The 22,614-nt window shown below is 41.5% G+C and overlaps 1 protein-coding gene across 1 annotated transcript in view; it reads left to right on the top strand.

The window, feature by feature from the left end:
* Positions 1-9,439: 9,439 nt before the first annotated feature.
* Positions 9,440-22,614, top strand: part of TUBGCP3 (tubulin gamma complex associated protein 3) — a 49,823-nt gene continuing 36,648 nt past the window's right edge. Inside the window, exons 1-3 of the mRNA XM_009898714.2 lie at positions 9,440-9,726; positions 20,472-20,579; positions 22,422-22,489. Coding sequence (XP_009897016.1) covers positions 9,651-9,726; positions 20,472-20,579; positions 22,422-22,489 — 252 coding nt within the window. The 5' untranslated portion in view covers positions 9,440-9,650. The remainder of the gene's footprint in view (positions 9,727-20,471; positions 20,580-22,421; positions 22,490-22,614) is intronic.

The raw sequence follows: 22,614 nt of genomic DNA on the forward strand, positions 1-22,614 counted from the left end.
CTGTGCTGCCGTCAGAGGTGCCCGACCAGGCACAGGTGTGTCACCGACTGCTACGTTTTCTTTGCCTCCTGCAGTGCCACCTGGCGTCCCTTCCTTGAATGGGCATCAATTTCAAACTTTCAAGGCCCCTCTGATCTCGAGTGCGTGGATCTTTTGAAGGCACAAAAGGTCGACCCTCTCGGACCTTGGGATGCAAGCACCATTTCCTTCTGTTATTGAAGATGCACAACTAGCGATTTTCAGTGTTTGAGGGAAAAGCACACGGTTTTGCTCCTTTTTGACAGCCAGATAACATCATCTGGGTATTTCAAATAAACCTGCTTTCAGGTTCTTATGCCATCCCCCTTACAACAACATTTTCTAATATTAACATTACAGATTTTACTGTTTCATGCTTATAAGCAGCAGTTTGTAACACAGCTTACAGTAAGTTGCTTTGTCAAGCAGAAAAAAAGATTTTGGTGCAGACACGAACTCTGATGTGTTTTAGAGTTGTTCTGTTTCCTGCAGCAGGAGAATATTACATTCAGATCCTTGTGCTTGTTTTACCAAATGTCTCGCCTGAGTGTTTGTGTTTTACTTGCCCCTTTTTTCTCGCTGCTCTGGTAGTCTTGTGTTCTCAGGTTGCAGTTGTTCAGCTACATCTTCTGAAGGTAGTCTGGATAGAAATATAATCTGGAGAGCTCATCAGGAGAGCACTCTCCCAACAATCTGTAACTTCTTCTTATCATGCAGCCAAATAGTCCCATGTTTTTAGTAAATTACATTACAGAAGACACCAGAAATCAAGTTTATTGGTTTATGCCATAATTTCCAGCTGAAAATTGTAGTTTTATAAATATTAGCTTTCTCTAGACAAATTTGCCATGTTTCCAAACAATGAGTCATTTGTCCTTTAAATGTAATAGGTGATTAAAATGAGAGAAAAATTATGATTAGCAGATGCAGACAGATAATACATTAGCTGAGTCAGTACTTATTAACATAGGAAGTTTTCTTATTACATTACTTTTTTTCAAACAGCCCCCTCAGATCTTCTTTCCACAATCTTGCAAGAAAATATGTGAAGGCTGTCACCTGGAGTTACAATTACATTGACATATAATACCTAAACTCACTTCTAACAAGAATAAGCTTCCAAGTTCCCAACTCCATGCTGGAACAAGCCCTGGGTGCCCCTCCTCCTATGTACATGATACTGTGGTACCTCGTGAAGAAATAGGTCCCTTCTCCTACATGCCTAACATTTTAAAGAGGCAACACCAGTGCAACACAGGTAATAAATGTGGGCTAGATGAATGTGGTGGTGCTGTTGTATTGTCTTTGTTGAAGAATTGCTATAGCTCCCTATAACATGGGGCCTTACATAATAAGACCAAATGGAAATTGAGAACCCTGAGCCAAGGATGAATGTGTGGCAGTACTCCTGCCTAACATATGCAGGGTACTCTATAATTACACGGCCGCAAACATTCTTCTTTTCTCAACAGCTTCAGATACTGTGAAATCCTCCCACAATAAGCATGACTACCTTTCTTTCAGGCAAACATAACTAGGCAAGTGGTGCCCACAACTGCATTTAGATGCTTTACATTATATTAGACAATTCAGGAGAATTTCTGATTTCCAGCTAACACTGATTTATCAAGTATTAGCTCATGTGAGGTTTGTTGTGGAAATTCTTTCTCCATGCAGTAAAGCAGACTGTGCTGGAATTACTCAGTGTTATGTTTTCCATCTTAGCTGATAAACAGCCCTGTCTGGCTTATGTTGTGTTTCTGTACAGCAGAGGAAGCAACTGAGAAATTAAATGAAATGAACCTGCATGGTATCCTGGACCAGACTCTGTTTTTTTCTGATTATTTGATCTCATATTTATTTGTTTCATAGTGTCTGTATAATGCAGGACAATAGTCCTTGTTATTCAGTTCAGCAAATCTCCTTTGTTCAAATTACCAGCAACTCAGTTTGGAGAAAAGATGTTTCTAAACAAGATTGTTAGAAGACTTTTACACAAAGCTTATGCCACTGTTCTTATGAACTTTCTCATAAAGCAATAACTGTAATAATAATCCAGTGAATTCCAATCTCCATGAGAAAAATTATTCTTTTAACATTATTAGGAATGTGGTGTTCAGGGTGTTTTTCTTATGCTGAGGATAATAAAAGGGGTTTCTGACTTTTAAAGTGCTTTTAGCATTAGAAAGATAATGACTTTTTTAATTCAGGTTTAGGAAACCTGAACAATCTGTTCATAACAAATGTATGTTGCTGGTGTGCCTTCCTGAGATGTGCCAAGCACATATCCCTGTCTCTAAATAGAAAAGAGTCAAAGAATAATTGCAGTATTTAAAAACACTGAAAGCATTCTAAGTAGGAAGGAAATGTGGTTAGAGTATAAGAAAAAGAGTACATATGGGTGATACTCCTGGGGTGGGTAGATATTTCCTTTATAACTTTGGACAAAAATGTGTAGTTTAATTTATGCCTGCTCACATTTCCATATTTTGCTCTGTATGAAATGGGAATGCTAACCCTTTTCTGCCTCAGACAATACTGGAAATGTTTTTCCAGCGATGGACATTCTGAGATGGAAGGTGTTATCTGACTGCTGTTATAAATGGAAACACAGAATATGTCTATGTAGGCTCTCAGTTAAGAGCTGTTCTAATCATACAGATGAAACCTGAGAAACAGAGTCAACAAACCTCACTCTCAAAGGCTCCAGTTACTATCTGATTGTATCTCTCATGTATTTATGTCTGTTTCTGGGAGCCTGACTCTCCTAGAATACGCTTTTAACTGCCACAGATTTTCAGGAGAGAGGAAGTACTGAGATCAGTTTCCAGTCCACCAGCTATTACATTCAAGAAATCTTTGAACAATATAACATGATAGAAATTACCTACAGAAAAAACTACCCTGACACAGGACAAAGGAACTTTCCTACAGTTCAGAACCAAACATGATTATCCTGCTAAATCATACACCTAAGAACTGACAAGTTTTTGTAACTCCAGTGCTGCTCTTTTTGTCTCTAGACTCTTTGTTGCTACCAGTTCAACAAAAATAAGCTGTACTTTGAAATTCTATAGTATCCTCTAATCTGTGCACCTGGGACCATGTAATGTAGACTTGGATACACGGAGGCATTTACAAGCATAAACCCCACCAATTTTCTAACAGCCATGGGGACACCCCTTTGTAAATTCTGACCCTAATAATCACTTTGTTAAACAGATTTATTGCACTTCTTAACAGAATATGGTAGCTTTTTAATTTGGCACAGCAAAAGGATTCACTAGTTAAATGGAGGAAGCAGACAACAATACTGTATTCACAAATTTGAGTACAGGGGATATTAATCATCAGGCTAGAATGTGGCAGGCAGGAACACTAGGAATTGTTCTTATTCTCCTAAGGCTATGGATTGGAGTTTGTGTATGTATTTCCTTATAAATATATTGTAATATACAAAGACTCCTCAGTAATATTCAAGAACTGTAAAGGAAAAAAATCTAAGACTGTTATCAAGTGGACTTGGGGAGATGGACGATCAGCTTCACGAATATGAATGGCTCACTGAAGTGAACAGCAATTTTTCTTTCAATATTTATAGGAAGACTAAGATCAAGATGTATTCTGCAAGCGATATTGTTGCCTTGAAAGTCACTTTTGTCTGGAAGTATGGTACATACTGTTACAAAGTGACTAACAGCTATACTCAAAATAAACCTGCATGACAGAAAATGAAAATGTGTGTCTCTATTTTTGAAACCGTTTAGCCTATACATTTAACACCACGAGAGATAGAGCAGGCTTTTTTTTTTTTTTTGAGTAGTTTGTACAGTGGAAAGCAAAAAAGAGCATCAGAAAAACTCTCGCTGAGAGAACAGAACAATCAATAAACACTTTAAAAACCATTACAGGGTGAAATCTTCAGACTGACCCCTTAAAGAGTAGACTGTCAGAAAGCTGCATAATACAGCTAGCCCAAATGCAATCACAAGATGACATTTGCTTATGGGTTTATGAATATTTTTGGCATTTAAAACAAAAGCATGGAAAGATTCAGTTCCTCCTCTGCCAACCGGTTGCTGTCTCTTCTCCCCTGGGATGTAAGTAAAACCCCAGATCTTAACCTTCAGGCTTGCAGCTCACACAGGTGTGAGAATTTCTGTTAGGATGAGAAATATGTACCTAGGGAAAAAAGTAAAAAAATAGAAGAGTAATACAATTTTTTCTTTGAAATAAAAATCTCTGACCCTCTGGCTTTACAGTGAAGTAGCTAAAACAACACCCAAAAAAAAAGAAAAAAAAAAAGGAAAAAAAAGGGAAGAAAAAAAAGAAAAAAGGAAAAAAAGGGGGAAAAAGAAAAAAAAAGAAAAAAAAAAGGGGAAAAAAAGGAAAAAAGAGAAAAAAATTTTTAAAAAAAGAAAAGAAAAAAGGGAAAAGATAAAAAAAGGAAAAAAGAGAAAAAAGAAAAAAGAAAAAAGAAAAAAGGAAAAAAGAGAAAAAATAAAGAAGGGAAAAAAAGAAAAAAAGGGAAAAAAAAATTTTAAAGGAAAAAATAGAAAAAAGAAAAAAACAAAGAAAAAAGAAAAGAGAAAAAAGAAAAAAGAAAGAAAAAAGAAAAAAGGAAAAAAAGAAAAAAGAAAAAGAAAAAAGAAAAAAGAAAAAAGGGACAAATAGAAAAAAAAAACAAAGAAAAAAGAGAAAAAAAGAAAAAAGAAAAAAGAAAAAAGGAAACAAGAGAAAAAATAAAAAAGGAAAAAAAAGGGAAAAAAGAAAAAGAAAGATAAAAGAGAAAAAAGAAAAAAGGAAAAAAAGGAAAAAAAAAGAGAAAAAAGCAAAAGAAAAAGAAAAAACAAAAAAGAAAAAGAAAAAGAAAAAGAAAAAGAAAAAGAAAAAGAAAAAGAAAAAGAAAAAGAAAAAGAAAAAGAGCCCCAAACTCCAATTACATTGTCATTCCTCCCTGCATATTACTGCAATGATTTGTAGAACTTTGGTATTGACTTATACTACATTTAATGAATTACTTTTGCTTAGTGATACTGTCAAATTTCTAGAAATAATCTCCTTACAAATACATCAGTGCATCTTTTTTTAATTGGTCTGCTACATACCATTTTTGTGTCTTGATAGTTCACCACTCCTTCCTTTTTCTAGGGTTGCAAAAGATCAAAAGCCTTTGCTCTCAAGTACTCAACCCAGATACACAGTCAAAACTCCTACTGAAAAACTGATGTTGTACACAAGATGAAACATATTAACTTAGTTTTGGTACAGAGCTCCGCTCTCCAGGATCCTTTCCAAAATTGTTGCTTTGTTTTTAAAAATTAAATAGTTGTTACAGTCTGGCTTTAACTTTCAACAATATTTTGACAGCATTTTGAGGGATTTTGACAAAACTGAAGCAGTCTTCCAAAACTTTATGGTAGAAGATGATTGACAGCTGCCTAAAAATGAGCCAGCAGTGTGCCCAGGTGGCCAAGAAGGCCAATGGCATCCTGGCCTGTATTAGGAATAGTGTGGCCAGCAGGAGCAGGGAGGTCATTGTGCCCCTGTACACTGCACTGGTTAGGCCACACCTTGAGTACTGTCTCCAGTTCTGGGCCCCTCAGTTTAAGAAGGACATTGAGACACTTGAACGTGTCCCGAGAAGGGCAACAAGGCTGGGGAGAGGCCTTGAGCACAAGCCCTACGAGGAGAGGCTGAGGGAGCTGGGATTGTTTAGCCTGGAGAAGAGGAGGCTCAGGGGTGACCTTATTGCTCTCTGCAACTACCTGAAGGGTGGTAGTAGCCAGGAGGGAGTTGGTCTCTTCTCTCTAGCAACCAGCACCAGAACAAGGGGACACAGTCTCAAGCTGTGCCAGGGGAGGTTTAGACTCGAGGTGAGGAAAAAGTTCTTCACCGAGCGAGTCGTTTGTCATTGGAATGTGCTGCCCAGGGAGGTGGTGGAGTCGCCGTCCCTGGAGGTGTTCAAGAGGGGACTGGATGTGGTACTCGGTACCATGGTTTAGTCATGGGGTCTGTCGTAACAGGTTGGACTTGATGATCTTTGAGGTCTCTTCCAACCTTGGTGATTCCATGATTCTGTGATGTTATTTCTTTACTGTAGCACCATGTATGTAACATGACTGAGAGGATCTTAGAAAATGTTGCAGGAACTTAGAAAATGCCTGGTAGTTTTATGAAGCTTATTGGAATGCCTGTTTGTTGTCTGGAGTTATATTATTCATTAGAAAGATATCTAATGCTGCCCACTCCTGTGTGATCAATAAAATTTAAGAGTGAGTGGGTTTGAACAAGCATGTGTCTGTGTATTTTCATAATGCTCTTTAACATCTTTATTGATGATCTGGATGAGGGCACTGAGTCCATCATCAGTAAATTTGCTGACGACACCAAGCTAGGGGCAGGAGTTGATCTGCTGGAGGGTAGAGAGGCTCTGCAGAGGGACCTCGACAGGCTGGGCAGATGGGCAGAGTCCAACGGCATGAGATTGAACACATCCAAGTGCCGGGTTCTGCACATTGGCCACAACAACCCCATGCAGAGCTACAGGCTGGGGTCAGAGTGGCTGCAGAGCAGTCAGGTGGAAAGGGACCTGGGGGTGCTGGTTGATAGTAGGCTGAACATGAGGCTGCAGTGTGCCCAGGCAGCCAGGAGGGCCAATGGCATCCTGGCCTGCATGAGAAATAGTGTGGCCAGCAGGAGCAGGGAGATCATTCTGCCCCTGTACACTGCACTGGTTAGGCCGCACTTCAAGTACTGTGTCCAGTTCTGGGCCCCTCAGTTTAGGAAGGATGTTGACTTGCTGGAGTGTGTCCAGAGAAGGGCAACAAGGTTGGTGAGGGGCTTGGAGCACAAGGCCTATGAGGAGAGGCTGAGGGAGCTGGGGTTGCTTAGCCTGGAGAGGAGGAGACTCAAGGGTGACCTTATTGCTCTCTACAACTACCTGAAGGGGGGTTGTAGTGAGGCAGAGGTTGGTCTCTTCTCCCAGGCAACCAGTACCAGAACTAGAGGACACAGTCTCAGGCTGCATCAGGGGAGGTTTAGGCTGGAGGTTAGGAGGAAGTTTTACACAGAGAGAGTGATTGCCCACTGGAATGGGCTGCCCGAGGAGGTGGTGGGGTCGCTGTCGCTGGGGGTGTTCAGGGCGAGGCTTGACAGGATGCTTGGTTGTATGGTTTAGTTGATTGGGTGGTGTTGGATGATAGGTTGGACACAATGATCTCGAAGGTCTCTTCCAACCTGGTCTATTCTATTCTATTCTATTCTATTCTATTCTATTCTATTCTATTCTATTCTATTCTGTTCTATTCTATTCTATTCTATTATAAAAAGAAATTCTGGACTAATAAAAATTAAGCTTACCAGATACTGGAGGCATCACTAGCATTAAAAAAAAAAAAAATAGACAGCTGTTCTGAGAAGTAAAACATTAGTACCACTTCCAATTTATAGGATAGCTAATATTATTAATCTAAAATTGTTATTTTACTGTAAATAGTGGGGGGTGGGGGGGGAGAAAGTCACTAATTTTGCCCTTAAATATCTTAAATTATAGTTTCTGGCATATCTCAAGTATTTAAAAACTAAGGTTTCTTTCTTGATACACATGCCAATTCAACAGACTTTCTGTAGGTATATGGTATTATGGAACTCACTTTAGGCTTCTCAGTCAACAGAAGAACAATTTAAACTAAGAGTTTAGGAAAGTGGTAGTAGTATTGTGAAAGCTACAGCAAGTAGGTTGCAATGCAGAACTAACACTCAAGAGGGTTAAACTGTTTGGATCAAATTCTCTCTTCATTTGAGCCCTGCTTGTGCACAGAGATCAAGTCACAGCACCTCATCCTAAAACACAAGGCTTTTCAAAAGTTAGATCTGAGGGCACCTTTAACCTTTCAGTACTAGAGACTCAGCACTGCAGGACTATAGACCATTATAGTGTTGCCTACGTGGAAAATATATCCTCTAAAGCCAAATGGTGCTGGAGCCAGAAGAGACTCATCTGCTGCTCCTTCTGCTGGCATTGACAACACCACAGACACACACTTCCTGGGCCATATTAGGAGGATGGCTCCCAGGACCCATAGAATAGAATAGAATAGAATAGAATAGAATAGAATAGAATAGAATAGAATAGAATAGAATAGAATAGACCAGGTTGGAAGAGACCTTCAAGATCATCGCGTCAAACCTATTATCCAACACCACCTAATCAACTAAACCATGCAACCGAGCACCCTATCAAGTCTCCTCCTGAACATCTCCAATGATGGTGACTCCACCACCTCCGCGGGCAGCACATTCCAATGGCCAGTCACTCTTTCTGTGAAGAACTTCTTCCTAACATCCAGCCTAAACCTCCCCTGGCACAGCTTGAGACTGTGTCCTCTTGTTCTGACACAGGTTGCCTGAGAGAAGAGACCAGCCCCCACCTGGCTACAACCTCCCTTCAGGTTTCTTCAGGTTCCTTCCAATCCTGACAATTCTGTGAACGCATATACACAAAATCCTGGCCGTGCAGAGATAATGAAGCAAACAAGGGCTGCCAGAAAGAAGTGTTTTGCACATCATGAATTTGTCTACAACCAGTAGTGCACTAGGCCCACCTAGCTGCTACATTGTTCCAAAACACCTGCCCAGGGTACTGGGTTAGAAAGAGCTCCAGCAGAACAGGGAGAACAGTTGTTCCTTAATTATGTATTTTGGGAAGGAACCAAACATGAATTTACTGAGTAAATGGAAGACAGATATCTGGGGAAAGTTGGTGACTGTGTTAGAGGGTGACCAGGGAGGAGCAGGTCACCACAGGCCAGCCACAAGCATGCTGCCCCCACACCTGTCAGCCAGCCAGAGGCCAAAACCTCTGGAGACCAGGGCTGCCCAGCCCTGAAGCCTGCAGTGCAGGGAAGATTCAGCTTGAGGATCTTTTTCCAGATCCACACTGATTTCTACCTACTTTGTATAGAAAAGTTACCAACATGCCTTGAGTCCCTGACACAGGCAATTACAGCCCGTGTAGCCATACCACAGACGCATATTACTTCTTCTTTGAGGAGGAATGAGTCCTCTCGTTTTCGTTTTTGAGGGATGGGTGAGAAGGTGTGGGTTTTTTTGTTTGTTTGTTTGTTTTTAATGGAAACCTGTTGCAGGATGCAAATTATCTATTTCAGTTTGGGGAAATCTGGGGGACATTCGTGGGCAGGGCTGACATGCATCTCCGGCCTCGCAGCTGCGGCCGAGGCCTGGTCACCGTCACATTCCCACTGGACGTGGGCCTAGCAGGTTGTGCTACGCCCGACAAGCGGCAGAGCGGCAGGGTGGCGGTGCCTGAAGCGGAACCTCTGCGCAGGGGCGGCGGCGCGGCGGAGGGTGTTCGGCGCGGCGCGCTCCGATGCCGTCCCGCGCGCAGGGGCATTGTGGGTGCTGATCTGCCGCCGCTGCGGCTTTCGGCGGGTTGTTAAAATGGCGCCTTAGGCGGCGCGCGGCGGTAACGGTCGGGGCGGGAGGTGTCGCCAGGTCATTGGGCTGCTGCGTGGGGCGTGCTTCCTCTCTTCCCTTCTTCTGTCATCTCGCTGTGCCTCTGGCTCTGCCCGTCGCTCCCCGCCAACACCATCCCTGCCTTTTGGGCGGCGATGGCGACCCCGGACCAAAAATCGCCCAACGTTTTGCTGCAGAACCTCTGCTGCCGCATCCTGGGCAAAAGCGAAGGTAAAGGCTTTCTCCCGCCATTTCCCCCCACCGACAGCAGTTTGATCTCGCAGGTGGAGGGGGTTGTGTGGTGTCGGGCAGAAGGGGCGAGGAGGGTGCGCCACCCTAGGGGGGCTGTCTCAGTGGGGCGAGGGGTTGCCGGGGAGGAGGGGCCCCTGTGGAGAAGTGCCGACCCCGCCGGATCGGCTGCCAAGGGCGTCCCCTTCGCCCCCTCGCCGGGGATTGTGTTTCCGCCCACCCCGGCGGGACTTGAGGCGAGGGGCTTTGCATGGGGGTCGGCAGCCTGATCCACCCTGGCCTTCCAGGCTGCTTTGCTGCCGGCCGGGCATGGCAGCGGTCCGGCTGAGCCAGCGCCGCGGGCAGCCGGGGAGCCCTGCGGCGGGAGAAATGCTTCGTGTCCTACTCCGCCCCCGGACAGCCTCACCGGCTGATAACCGTGCTTCCGGCATGCGGGGAGTGGGGCACCTCCCCAGGGGTCTTTGGGGCAAAAGGTAGCTCGTGTACCCGCTCAGCAATCTCCGCCTTTCTCTGGTGTCTGATCCAGTCGAGCCATTGACATCTGCTAGGTCCTCTGCATCTTGATTCTGCTGTCATCCTCCAAGCAAGAGGAGGAATCTCTTGCCTGTTTGCATAAGTTTCTATTTGTTGCAGTCAAGGCAAAGACTGTTTTTAGTAAGCAGTTGGAGGATGGAAACGAAGAGATGGATCTGCTGAGTCTCCTTTTAAAGTTTCTCTGTTTATAAGCATTGCTCATGAGACATTCACACTATAGGTATTCTCATACCTATTTTCTAGTATGAGAAACGGCTTTCTTCCTCCTTAGTAGCCACCATAAACGTGTCATGTGTTCTTCTTCCACCTTACTGTCTTCTGACAAGTCACTCCTGGTTACATTTAGGTATTTTCATGGTAGTAACTAATAAGTCTAAGTATTGTTCTGTTGTAAACAATTGGGTTTAAAATGATGAAAGCATGGCCTGGATGTGAATTACTACTGTCTTAGAAGTCTAGAAAATGAATGATAAGGTGCACATGTATTTGTTTTCTCTCTTTCCCAAACTTTATTTCCATCTATTGGAGGTTGCACCTCATAATCTCACGCACCATTCTTGTCTCTATTTGGAAAGGTATGCATTTAATGGATGAACTATTCCATGGATGAGGAACTGGCTGGATGGCCACATCCAGAGAGTTGCAGTTGATGTCTCAGTGTCAAAACAGAGATGAGTAACAAGTGTCTCTCGGGAATCTGTACTGGAACTGATGCTGCTTTGTATGTTCATTAATGACATGGACGGTGGGATGGTGTACATTCTCAGCAGCTTTGCAGATCACACCAAGCTGCTCAGTGCATCTGATCTGCATGAGGGAAGAGCTGCCATCCAGAAGGACCTCAAATGGCCTGAGGAGTGAGCTCATGCCAACCTCATGAGGTTACAACCGGGCAAACTGCAAGGTCTTCACCTGGATTGGGGCAACCCCCAGTGTCAGTACAGACTGGGGAATGAATGGATTGAGAGCAGCTTTGGAGAGAAGGACAGGGTGGTGCTGGAAAGCTGGAACTGTGCTGTCAGTGTACTCTGGCTGCTCAGAAAGCCAACTGTATCCTGAAGTCCATAAAAAGAAATTTGACCAGGAAGGCGAGGAAATTGGTTCTTCCCCTTTACGCTGCTTTGATGAGATCCTGTATGGAGTGTCCAGTTTGGGGTCCAGTACAAGAAAGATAGTGATCTCTTAGGGTAGGTCCAGAGAAGTACCATGAAAATTACCATAGGACTGGAACACCTCTCCTATGAATATGTACTGAGAGAGTTGGAATTCCTTACTTTGGAGAATAAGGCTCCAGCGAGACATGATTGCATCCTTTCAGTACTTAAAGAGGGTTTATGATAGTGACAGACTAAACATTTTAGCAAGGCTTGAAGTGGCAAGACAAGGAGCTATGGTTTTAGGTTAAGAGAAGTTTAAGTTTAGATTGGACATAAGAATATTTTTACAAGGACAATAGTGAGGTGCTGGTATGGATTGTGTAGAAAAGTTGTGGATGCCCTCTCCCTGAAAGTGTTCTGGCTAGGCTGGATGGGACTTTGAGCAACCCGATCCAGTGAAATGATTTATTCCTTGTAGCTGATCAAAATCTAGGTATTACACCACTACAGGTTCTTCTTGTCTGTATGTTCCCTGGGTTTGCAGGTTTTAATGTTTATTCTGCTTGGATATGGTCCTTTTTTGCACCTGTGTTTTATTATGTTTGTGAGGAAACTGGCTTCAGAAGGAGATGAAGTATTCAGTTTATATCATGTCTGTGTCATAAAGTGCACTTAAAGCTAATGTGGGATGAGTGGTATTACTCTGCATCTATGTCTACATTCTGCAGTCCCATTTCTGAAGTCCTTCATAAACCCAGCAGACAACAAGCTCTATCAGAAATTCTTCTGCGGCCTCTGATGGCTGTAGAAGGCCTTCATCTTCCCCACTTGTTAAAGATTTATGTTGAAATGAATTTGTGCTGTGATGGAATGTGACTGCAGAGGCTCCCAGTGAAGGAGCTATCCTCTCTCTTTTCCCCTTCTTTGGAGACCATCCACAAAGTGGATGTCTGGCTTTGTTTCCAAAATCAGCCAGCTGCGTAGGCCTAGTTATGGTGGGGCTTTTGTGGTGGTGGCTTTTTTTTCCCCAACCAGTTCTGCCTCTGCTCAGCAAGGTCTGCTGAGTTATGTAGAACAACTCTATTTAAGATAAAAGAAAATAAAAATTTGAAGGTGTACCTCAATTATTTTTTTTTTCAACAGTACGGGGCGGTCCCGTGCTTTTGCCACTTCTCAAGTAAAGGCTTAAAGCTACTTTCCAATGGTGCTGTGTGCCCAGTCACCTGCAGTTACTTGGGAATCTCTACAGTTGGAGCCATTGCTGACTTTTTTTCCTACACCCTGTCCTCACAGTGTCTAGGAAATAGTGTATAGTTTTATTTTAACAATCTTTCTCTGTTTATCCATGCTATCCACCTCACTTTTACGCCAGTACCCAATCTTGACTGCATGTACAGTAATTTCTGTGAGCTTTTCTCTTACTTGTGGACCTCAGCAGTTATACAGAGTTGCATGCCTTTCTAAACAGAGAGCTTAATTGTTCTGACACAAAGATGCTTGTTCTTAGCTATCTTTCACAAACTTGTTGGATAATATTAGATACTAGCATAGTATCTACTAGAATACTAGACTGCTGTACAAGCTTGTCCAGTTTTAAGAACTCTCAGTGCGTGCAATGGAATCAGATAGTATTGCTGTAAATATTCAAACTGTGTCTGTTTGCCTTTGAATCCCAAAACATTTTTTTGTGTGCCAGAGTACTTCTGGAGATGTGCATGTTCTCAAAAGTAGTATTTCAGTCTTCAGAGAACATTTTGCTACCTGAACTCCATGCTGTGGCCTTAATCTAATCTCTGTGATGTCAGTGACAGTTTTGTTATTGATATTTACTGTTTGTTTGTTTAAAAGCTCTGAACTATCACAGTATAACTAAGGTTGGAAGAGACCCAAGGATCATCAAGTCCAACCTGTCCCAACAGACCTCACGACTAGACCATGGCACCAAGTGCCACATCCAATCTCCTCTTGAACACCTCCAGGGACGGTGACTCCACCACCTCCCTGGGCAGCACATTCCAATGACGAATGACTCGCTCAGTGAAGAATTTTCTCCTCGCCTCGAGTCTAAAACTCCCCTGGCACAGCTTGAGACTGTGTCCCCTTGTTCTGGTGCTGGTTGCCTGGGAGAAGAGACCAACCCCCTCCTGTCTACAATTACCTTTCAGGTAGTTGTAGAGGGCAATGAGGTCACCCCTGAGCCTCCTCTTCTCCAGGCTAAACAATCCCAGCTCCCTCAGCCTCTCCTCACAGGGCTTATGCTCAAGGCCTCTCCCCAGCCTTGTTGCCCTTCTCTGGACACGCTCAAGTGTCTCGATGTCCTTCTTAAACTGAGGGGCCCAGAACTGGACACAGTACTCAAGGTGTGGCCTAAGCAGTGCAGAGTACAGGGGCACAATGACTTCCCTGCTTCTGCTGGCCACACTATTCCTAATACAGGCCAGGATGCCATTGGCCCTCTTGGCCACCTGGGCACACTGCTGGCTCATGTTTAGGCGGAATTAAATGTTACAGTTTCATGGGGGTGGGGTGGCGTGTGTGTTTGAAAACATGGAGTTAATTCAGAAGGTTGTATGGAGAGGTTTTTTTTATATCTGCTAATAACAGAAGCAAATGCAAGTTGATGAGTTAGGCAAAAATTCAGTGAAGATTCTGTGATCAAGTTGCTGGTAGTCCAGTGAGGCATTCCTCAAATCTGCTTGTGGTGTATGTGAGAAGGTTCTCAAGTTCTACGCCTTTCAGGTTTAGTCTTGCAAAAGTGGCACATCAGCTGTTTAGCAAACACTTTGTTACAAGAAAAAAAAAATTGCTTTTACTTCAGCATGTGTTAGATGGCAGCAATTGTGTCTGAATAGTTTACACAGTTGCTAGCCAGACAATGTCATCCCTGGAGCATTGAATGCAGTTGAGAATGTCATTGTTTTGGAATAATTTTCCATCTGCCCTTAAGCGAAACTGTTGTGTAGGATGACGGACAACTGACAGGAAGAAGAGATAGTGGAGACAGGTTGCTAATCAAAGAATCCTAGGGGTTGGATGGCACTTCCAGAAATGGAATTCAATTCCCCCTTGAAAAGCAGGATAACTTAAGGCATGTCACGTGGGTCCAGGTGGGTTTCGAAGATCTCTAGAGAAGGAGACTACACAATGTCTCTGGGCAGCCAATAATGTCTCCAGCCTTTCAAGAGAGAAAGTGATTACTCTTTGGTTATGACAAGCTTTCTTTAGAATTGTCCCGTAGTTTAGAAAGTATGCTGACAGACAAATTAAAAGAACCAAATCTGTTTTTTCCAGGAAACAAGGTTTCTCAAAACCACAGACATTAATGTTTGGAAACAGTTTCAATTACTACTTAGGTTTTCAGGACTTTCATCTTTTGTAGTGTCTGGAAACTTCAATAGACCTGTAGCTAATGGTGTTGGAAGAACTGTGTAACACTGAAAAGTGACTATCAGTTCATTTCCTGTATGTATGGGTAATGGTAAAAGCTTCTTTTTTTGGGGGGGGGGGAAATATTAAAGAAATTGCTGAATTTCAGCATTTCCTGTGCTGTTACCTGCCTGTTGAAGTAGTTCAGTTTTAATACTGCATTGTTTGTAGAAAAGTTTGTCTGGGTGGAGTATAGGTATTTGAATCTGCTCGAAGGGGAGGGTTTAGATTGGCTTCTTTTTTTTTTAGTGATTCATAAGTGCTATTTCTTTGTCTAGCTGTATACCTGCTCACTAGTATCATTAATTGTATGTGTACATTACTGAAGGGCTGTAGTCTGAGGGGGAGTGTCTGTTGCTCTCTGCATTCACTGCTCTGATCAGACCTCTGGAAAAAAGAAGTTGTGATCAGTTATTGCCCTTCCCTCCTCCCCTTCACCCCACAACCAGCTGCATCAGATGATGTTGAGCTTGCTGTTACATAATACCTTTAAAAGAAGAAGGATGCACATACATGCAGATAGATAGCTGGGTACTTTATGCCCATCTGCTGTTTCAGTGATTTTTTGAGACAGGGAGCAATTAAATGTGTCGATTAGTTACAACCTATGTGAATCATTATTTTACTGACAGATATCCATATTGTTTAATCCCTCCATGTACTGAAATTATTTTACAGACTCACAGGAAATTACCTGCTGAAGAAATTCCTGCAGTGGGGAGTTTTCCTTATAGAAGAGAAGCTGGGCTTCATATGAATAAAACATGAAAATCTGCATAAAATTTAATGTAAAAGCAGTCTTGCTACAGTGCTATTCAATTGCCAGTGTAAATCCATATGTTTAAAGAGCAGATAACTATTCCATATTATTAGTAGTGTAACAGGTTTAATAATCAGAATTTTTTGGATGGAATTTTAGTCTTTCAACTAGAGATTGTTCTCAGATACCTTGTTGTGGCAGTGCAGAAAGGACTATACTATGTTTCTGTCCTTTAAGCATGCTGTGGTTGGTGTTTTTATAGATGGTTATTAAAAAAAAAAAACAACCCTGCTGCTTACTATTAATAATGTATCTGCTGTGTTTTTTTGACAAGATTTATGTCCAGAAACTTATACTTTTGTGTCTTTGTCTCTCAGTCTTGTCATCAGTATTTTCTTGTACTGCTGAACTAGATCAGAAAACACATGAATGACAGTCTGTGATTTTCTTCAATTATTTTGAGATAAATCCATCTTCCAATGTTAACAAAAAAAACCCCCACCCAAACTTGTGGCAATGTCTTTCTGAGTCAGTTCTGGAGAAACTGAATTCCAGGTTGTCCCTGGAGATTCTATACACATCTCTGCTGGATTTTGCAATTATCTTATCAGGTAAATAAAGACAATAAGCCCACTTGATTTTTCATTGTGTGGATCTTGGTTCATTTGAATTTAATCTAAACCCTTAAAACCACAGGGAGCAAAAGAGGGGAGACGTAGCACTTAAATCTTTTGAAACACTGATATGAAACATTCTGTTCATAAATCAAAGAGTATCTTAAAAATAACACAGTAAATGCAGCATTGCTTACAGGGAAAAACTGCATTGCCATTCAGTGTACATAACAATCAGACCATTACATTTTATTTAATTTCTTCTCCAAGCTTACTGATGATTGCAGTATAGATAGATGATAGTGTATACTGACAAGTTAGCAGAAGCAGCTGAATGAGTAATGCTCTGTTATCCAGGCATAGGAGAATTTTATATATTTTTTTTTTTCATCAACTACTTTTTTTTTTTTATTGTTCAACACTCTAAGTGAAACGTGCTACAATGCACTGCAAGGTCACAAATAGAGAGGAAGCAAATTCATTAGCTGAAGTTAAATGCCTTGTCCTGTGGATTTGCATTGCAAGTCGTCTTTTCTGGAAACCCCCTGCATTTCTCATCTGCAATAATGCCAGCTTGTTTCCATTCCCTGTAGGTTTCTCTTCCCTCATCTTCAGGTTGCTGTTCCTTTGTGCTCACTGGCTCCAGTCTGGGGCAGGAGGCAGTACCTGATGTTGCTCGTTCTGCACAGGCAGATCAGAGGGAATACCGAATCACTGAACTTTCCCTGCAGCCTCTCCCTCGGGGAGAGTTATTTGCATGTTTGTTGTACAAGTCCCCGTTTCTATGAAACCTATTAAACTTAATATTTCTAAGACCTCTATCTAATTAATTAAAAACAAAACAAAAACCAGAAGGACAGACACATGATCCCTGAGGGAAAGGGTGATGCAGGTGGGCATAGAAGTTAATTTCAGAACATGATTTTCTTTATAGAAAGCAGGGGAAAGTTTTTGTGCCTTTGTAAGTCTGTATGTGTGTTTAATTGCTTCTTTTTACATGTTGCTATTTTCTGTAACTTGTGTTGAATTAGCTTACTGGAGACCCATTCTCTTCTGCTTTTTAGTGGCTAATCAGTGAGGGTATTTATTATGTAACTTAGAAATGTGTAATAACTGGTACCTTGATCCTTCTCCTGACTGTAGCCCACCCTAGATGCTTCACCTAGAACTCTTTCAGCAATTTTCTTTTCAATTTGTAGCCCATGTTAAGACACTATAACAAACATGCCAGAAATATGCTGGAATTAGTAGGAAGGCCTGGTGCTTGCCTAACTGCTGCTAGGTACACAGTTGAGGTTTAATGAAAGACTGTTAATTGTTTGGGATAACTTAGTGTCAGTATTTAACTTTAATTGGCTTGCAGAATACTTTTGGAACTCTTCAGTTGTTCTTTAATGATATGCATTAAGAATTACTCAGAAACATGTACTTAATTCTTTCCACTTGTTTCATTGGTTCAGTTTAAGCTGTCAATAGCTGATCTATGAAATTATTTTATATTTGTATTTTCAAGTCCTTATTGCAAATGAAGGGTTGCTTAGTCTAACAGTAGAACTCTTATTTATGAAAGGCCTTTAAGCCATGCAGATTTGTGATCATATAGTAGTCTGGATATTGGCATTTTCTTCCATGAAAGTACAGTGATACCCTTGCTCTTTTTTGCAGGCATTCTTGTCAAATACTGTTAAATATTAATGATTCTGTTTGAGAATGCTTTTGTCCTGTTCATGTGGAGTACTGCTTCATGTGAACTGGTTACAGGTGGTTTACAGGTGTAGTAGATCAGAACCAATGGGTGGTGTTCTTTTGACAGTCTCCCACAGCATCCTTGCAGCTAAACTGAGGAAGCGTGGTCTGGATGACTGGGTAGTGAGGTAGATTGTGAACTGGTTGAAGGAACAAAGTCAGAGTGTGGTCAGTGGGACAGAGTCTAGTTGGAGGCCTGTATCTAGTGGAGTCCCTTGGGTCGATACTGGGACCAGTACTATTCAATATATTCATCGACAACCTGGATTAGGGCACAGAGTGCACTGTCAGCAGGTTTGCTGGTGACACAAAACTGAGTGGAGTGGCTGACACACCAGAGGGTTGTGCTGCCATTCAGCCAGCCTTAAGACAGGCTGGAGAGTTGGGCAGGAAGAAATTAAATGAAAGTCAACAAGGGCAAGTGTAGAATCTTGCACCTGGGAAAGAACAACCCCAGGTATCAGTATAGGTTGGAGACTGACCTGTTGGAGAGCAGTGAAGGGGAAAAGGACATGGAGGTCCTAGTGGATGGAAGGTTGGTCATGACCCAGCAATTGCTTCTTGTGGCCAGGAAGGCCAATGCTATTCTGGGGTCTATTAGAAGTGGTGTGGTTAGTAGGTCAAGTGGGGTTTTTCTCCCCCTCTACTTTGCCCTGGTGAGATCACATCTGGAATATTGTGTCCAGTTCTGCGTGCCTCAGAAGGACAGGGAACTGGTTGAAAGACTCCAGCACAGAGCTACAAAATGATTAAGGGAGTGGAACATCTTCCTTAGGAGGAAAGACTGAGGGAGCTGGGGCTCTTTAGGTTGAAGAGGAAGAGGCTGAGGGGTGACTTCATTCATGTTTATAAATATGTAAAGGATGAGTGCCAAGAAGATGGAGCCAGGCTCTTCAGTCATGCCCAAAGGCAGGATAAGGGGCAATGGGTAGAAGTTGAGGCATAGGAAGTTCCATGGAAACAGGAGGAAAAATGTTTTCACTGTGAGTGATGGAACACTAGATCAGGCTGCCCAGAGGGGTTGTGGAGCCTTCCTCTGGAGATACTCAAAACCTGCCTGGATGTGTTCCTGTGTGACGTGGTATACGTGATCCTGCTCTGGCAGGGACTCGGACTAGATGATCTCTTGAGGTCCCTTCCTGCCCTTAACAATCTGATTCTGTGATATCACAAGACAATAAAATATAAGCATTTGAAAAGCATATTCTTAATTCCAGATTTTTTTCTTTCAATGAATTTTCATGCATTCCATCAACAGTTGACTACTAGTATCTCCCAGGTGTGTGGTTTTTTAATTTTCCAGTTGTAAATATTAATTCAAGAGATGATTCAATGTTTAAAATAATTCTGCTATAGTGGACATTTCCCTGTTCCATTTTTGTGTTCGTCTTGTATGTATTTGTCTAGGCCAGCATCCTTTTTATTTCCTTGGGTGAACCATCGACTGCATTACTGTACAACTTCCTGTGAAAGTTGATTCCTTAACTAAAACTGGAAGTGTCTGATGTATTTCCACACACTTTTGTTATATACAGAGTAGAGATAATAAGCAGAATTGCTTAAATGTTTGGGTTTTTTTCTGAAGTCAGGAAGTGTAAGGATTCAAATAGCTGACATGACACATTTGCACTTACTTTTGCTTGTATTCCTTAGGTTTCTTATGCGTCTTTCCCCTTATGTTATTACTATACAAGGAGTAGAAATTTATCTGATGCTTTGTAAGGACACTTAACTCATTTGTAGAGTTATAGTTTGATCTGATGGATTTTCAGATCAATAAATGGGGACATGACTGTGCTATGGGGGCATTAATACTGAGCTGGCCCTGTCAGTGTTAGCAGACTGTTAATCTTCCCAAAAAGCAGTGATCCTTGCACTAAACCGGTGCTGTTCAGCAACAATATTAAAAATAGAACTATTGTATGAGGAAGGAGCAGTGGAGCGAGGTCACTCGCTTGTGACCTCTACAGTAGTGCCTAATGTTAGGCATTGGGATATGATGCCAGTACCTCTGAGCTAGCTTTGAACTTAAATGGTGAAGCTATATACACTATATTACAAACCAAATCAGACCAAACCTGAAACCAACACACAAACTGGTAAAGACGGTGTTGTAGAGATCTGAGTAAAGATCCACAGGCTGAGAGTCCAGTTTGGGTGCCTGGTGAACATAGCTGCATTGTTCCTATGTGTGAGCTGGTTCATGTGACTTTGTACCAAGTCCCACAGCACTTCAGACTGTGAGGAGAAGCAAAGTCAGCTGATGTGTGCTAATGCTCTCTCATGACTGGGTAGGCCTAAGTGTCTCCTGTCATCAGAGGCTTATTCACAAATGTAAGTGCACTTATTTTATGGAGTGTATACACACGAGTGTGTTTAGTGTATGCCACTGATAAGCTCACGGGTAAACTTATTTGCTGTCTGGTTAGATGTGTGTCTAGGAATTACAGTATAACCTTTTCCAATGAAAACGGTTCTATGATTATCAGATGTAAGCCAGGTACATTTATGCTGGATTCAGTTTAACCAAGTTTTCCTTTTTTCTTTCAGCTGACGCAGCCCAACAGTTTCAGTACGCGGTGAGAGTTATTGGAAGCAACTTTGCTCCCACTGTTGAACGGGATGAATTTCTTGTAGCAGAGAAAATCAAGAAAGAACGTAGGTGCATGTTTGTTTCTTTCTTAGAAATAGGAATGCAAGTTCTTCAAGAAGTTATTTGATCAGTTTATTCTTCTGAAAATGGGACAACTCTGCCTCACAGATAGCTATCTAATCTGTTGTTAATGCTCGTGCCCTGAAAATCTCATGGTGAAGATTCCATGAGTTCTCTAGTCGGTATTCTTGTGTGTCTATTTGTATTCGCAGCTCAGATTTTTCAGCATTCTCAGCTTACACTTCCCTTGCTGCTGTTTACTTTGTATCTTAGCCACCATGAAAATAAAGAACAATTGATGTTGCACTTCTTTCACCTCAATAGCACTCAAACTTCATGAATTCATAGTTCTTTTTAGAAGACTGACATTTTTGTGATGTGCACTTTTGAAATATTACTTTGGTACAATTAATTTCATGAGCACCTGTGTAAAATCTGCTGAATGAGTATCCAGGGACTTGATGGAATTTCTTGTGATTTACCTGGTATTTCTTGCCTTCAGTTTCTCTACAAGTTCTCTGCAACCACCTTCTCAAAATCAAAATATTAGACCATAAACAGTGTAAGTTATGTTGCAGCTGCATTTCGTTGTGCTCTATGCTGCCACGTTAAGTGTTGCACTGTGTGAAACCGGTGGGGATGTGATGCATTCTTCTTGGAAATCCAGATACTGCTTTCAGCAGGTGGTTTCCTTTATGGTAGAACATCCAGAAGCAGTTACTTGAAGTATAATAATTAAAGCTTCATGTTTGAGCTTTGACTATTCAGTCAGGGAAATTAAATCAGGGTACTTTGAAGTCAGTGGTTGTAACCGTTTTAAAATACACATGTATTTTTCACTTACATGGAGTTTCCATGACTTGCTGATAGGCAAATAAGCCCATCACAATTTCTCTAGATGCATCTCCAAAACACTGAAATCTACAATAATACACTTTCTGTATGATGAATTTCTACATGCTCTGAGTACTATCAGACAGCACATCAATGTATTATTTGGGCCCGTTGCCAGGAGTTCTGAAGAGTGCCATCTCCCTCATCTTCCTTCTTTCCAGCTTCTACTGGTACAATGATATTAATGGTCATGTAACAAGTGACTGGATATATCCTTCTAACTTTACAGTTATTTGGAGTTACCGTGCAGAAAGTGACTTACTTGGCAAAATATACCTAACAATGGCTTTTGATGCTAATTAACATTTCTAATATTTAACAGCAATGGATTTTATTATCAAGGTTTCTTCAGTTTTTGCTAATTTTTTTTTCTTTTCTTTAAACATGGCTTTTTCAGATGCAACATGCCTTTTCTGAGGAAGTCTGAAAGCTTGAAGATGCTTTTCCTCTGATCTTCTGTAGTTAAACTGACAGTGACTGAGACTGGCATTTTTCTTAATGTGTAGAAGTTGTGTGGCCTTGGAATTCTGCTTGACTTTGAGCAAGTGGCAATACTGCTTTTGTTTTTTGCTTTTTATTGCCTAAGATAGGAATGATTATTTGTAGTTTTGTGAAGGGCTTTATAGTATTTATTAACCCATATCTACTTTCACTTATGTTTTAATTCCCTAAACCTACAGAATGACAGACTAGACTTAAAAAAGGCACTTATTTAGAAGGTGTGTGTTTTGATTGCTTTAAGAAAAACAGGTATTTACATTTTACCACTTCTGATGTGAGAATATTCAGGGTTGGAATGTAGGTAATGAGAGCAGGGAAAAGATATGTGTAAATAGAGTGAAATAAACATTATTAAGCTTTCTTCAGTATGTTTTCCAATTTATCACAGATAAACAATTACAGACATGACTATTACACTACTTTCAATTTTTTTTCTTTCTTTTTTTTAATAGTTGTGCGACAAAGGAGGGAAGCAGATGCTGCTTTGTTTTCAGAACTCTACAGAAAACTCAGTTCACAGGTAGTGTAATAGAATACATAGAATACACAGAATAAACCAGGTTGGAAGAGACCTTCAAGATCACCACGTCCAACCCATCAACCAATCCAACACCACCCAAACAACTAACCCATGGCACCAAGCAC

Source organism: Dryobates pubescens, chromosome 7 (assembly GCF_014839835.1).
Source record: "Dryobates pubescens isolate bDryPub1 chromosome 7, bDryPub1.pri, whole genome shotgun sequence".
Lineage (NCBI taxonomy): Eukaryota > Metazoa > Chordata > Aves > Piciformes > Picidae > Dryobates > Dryobates pubescens.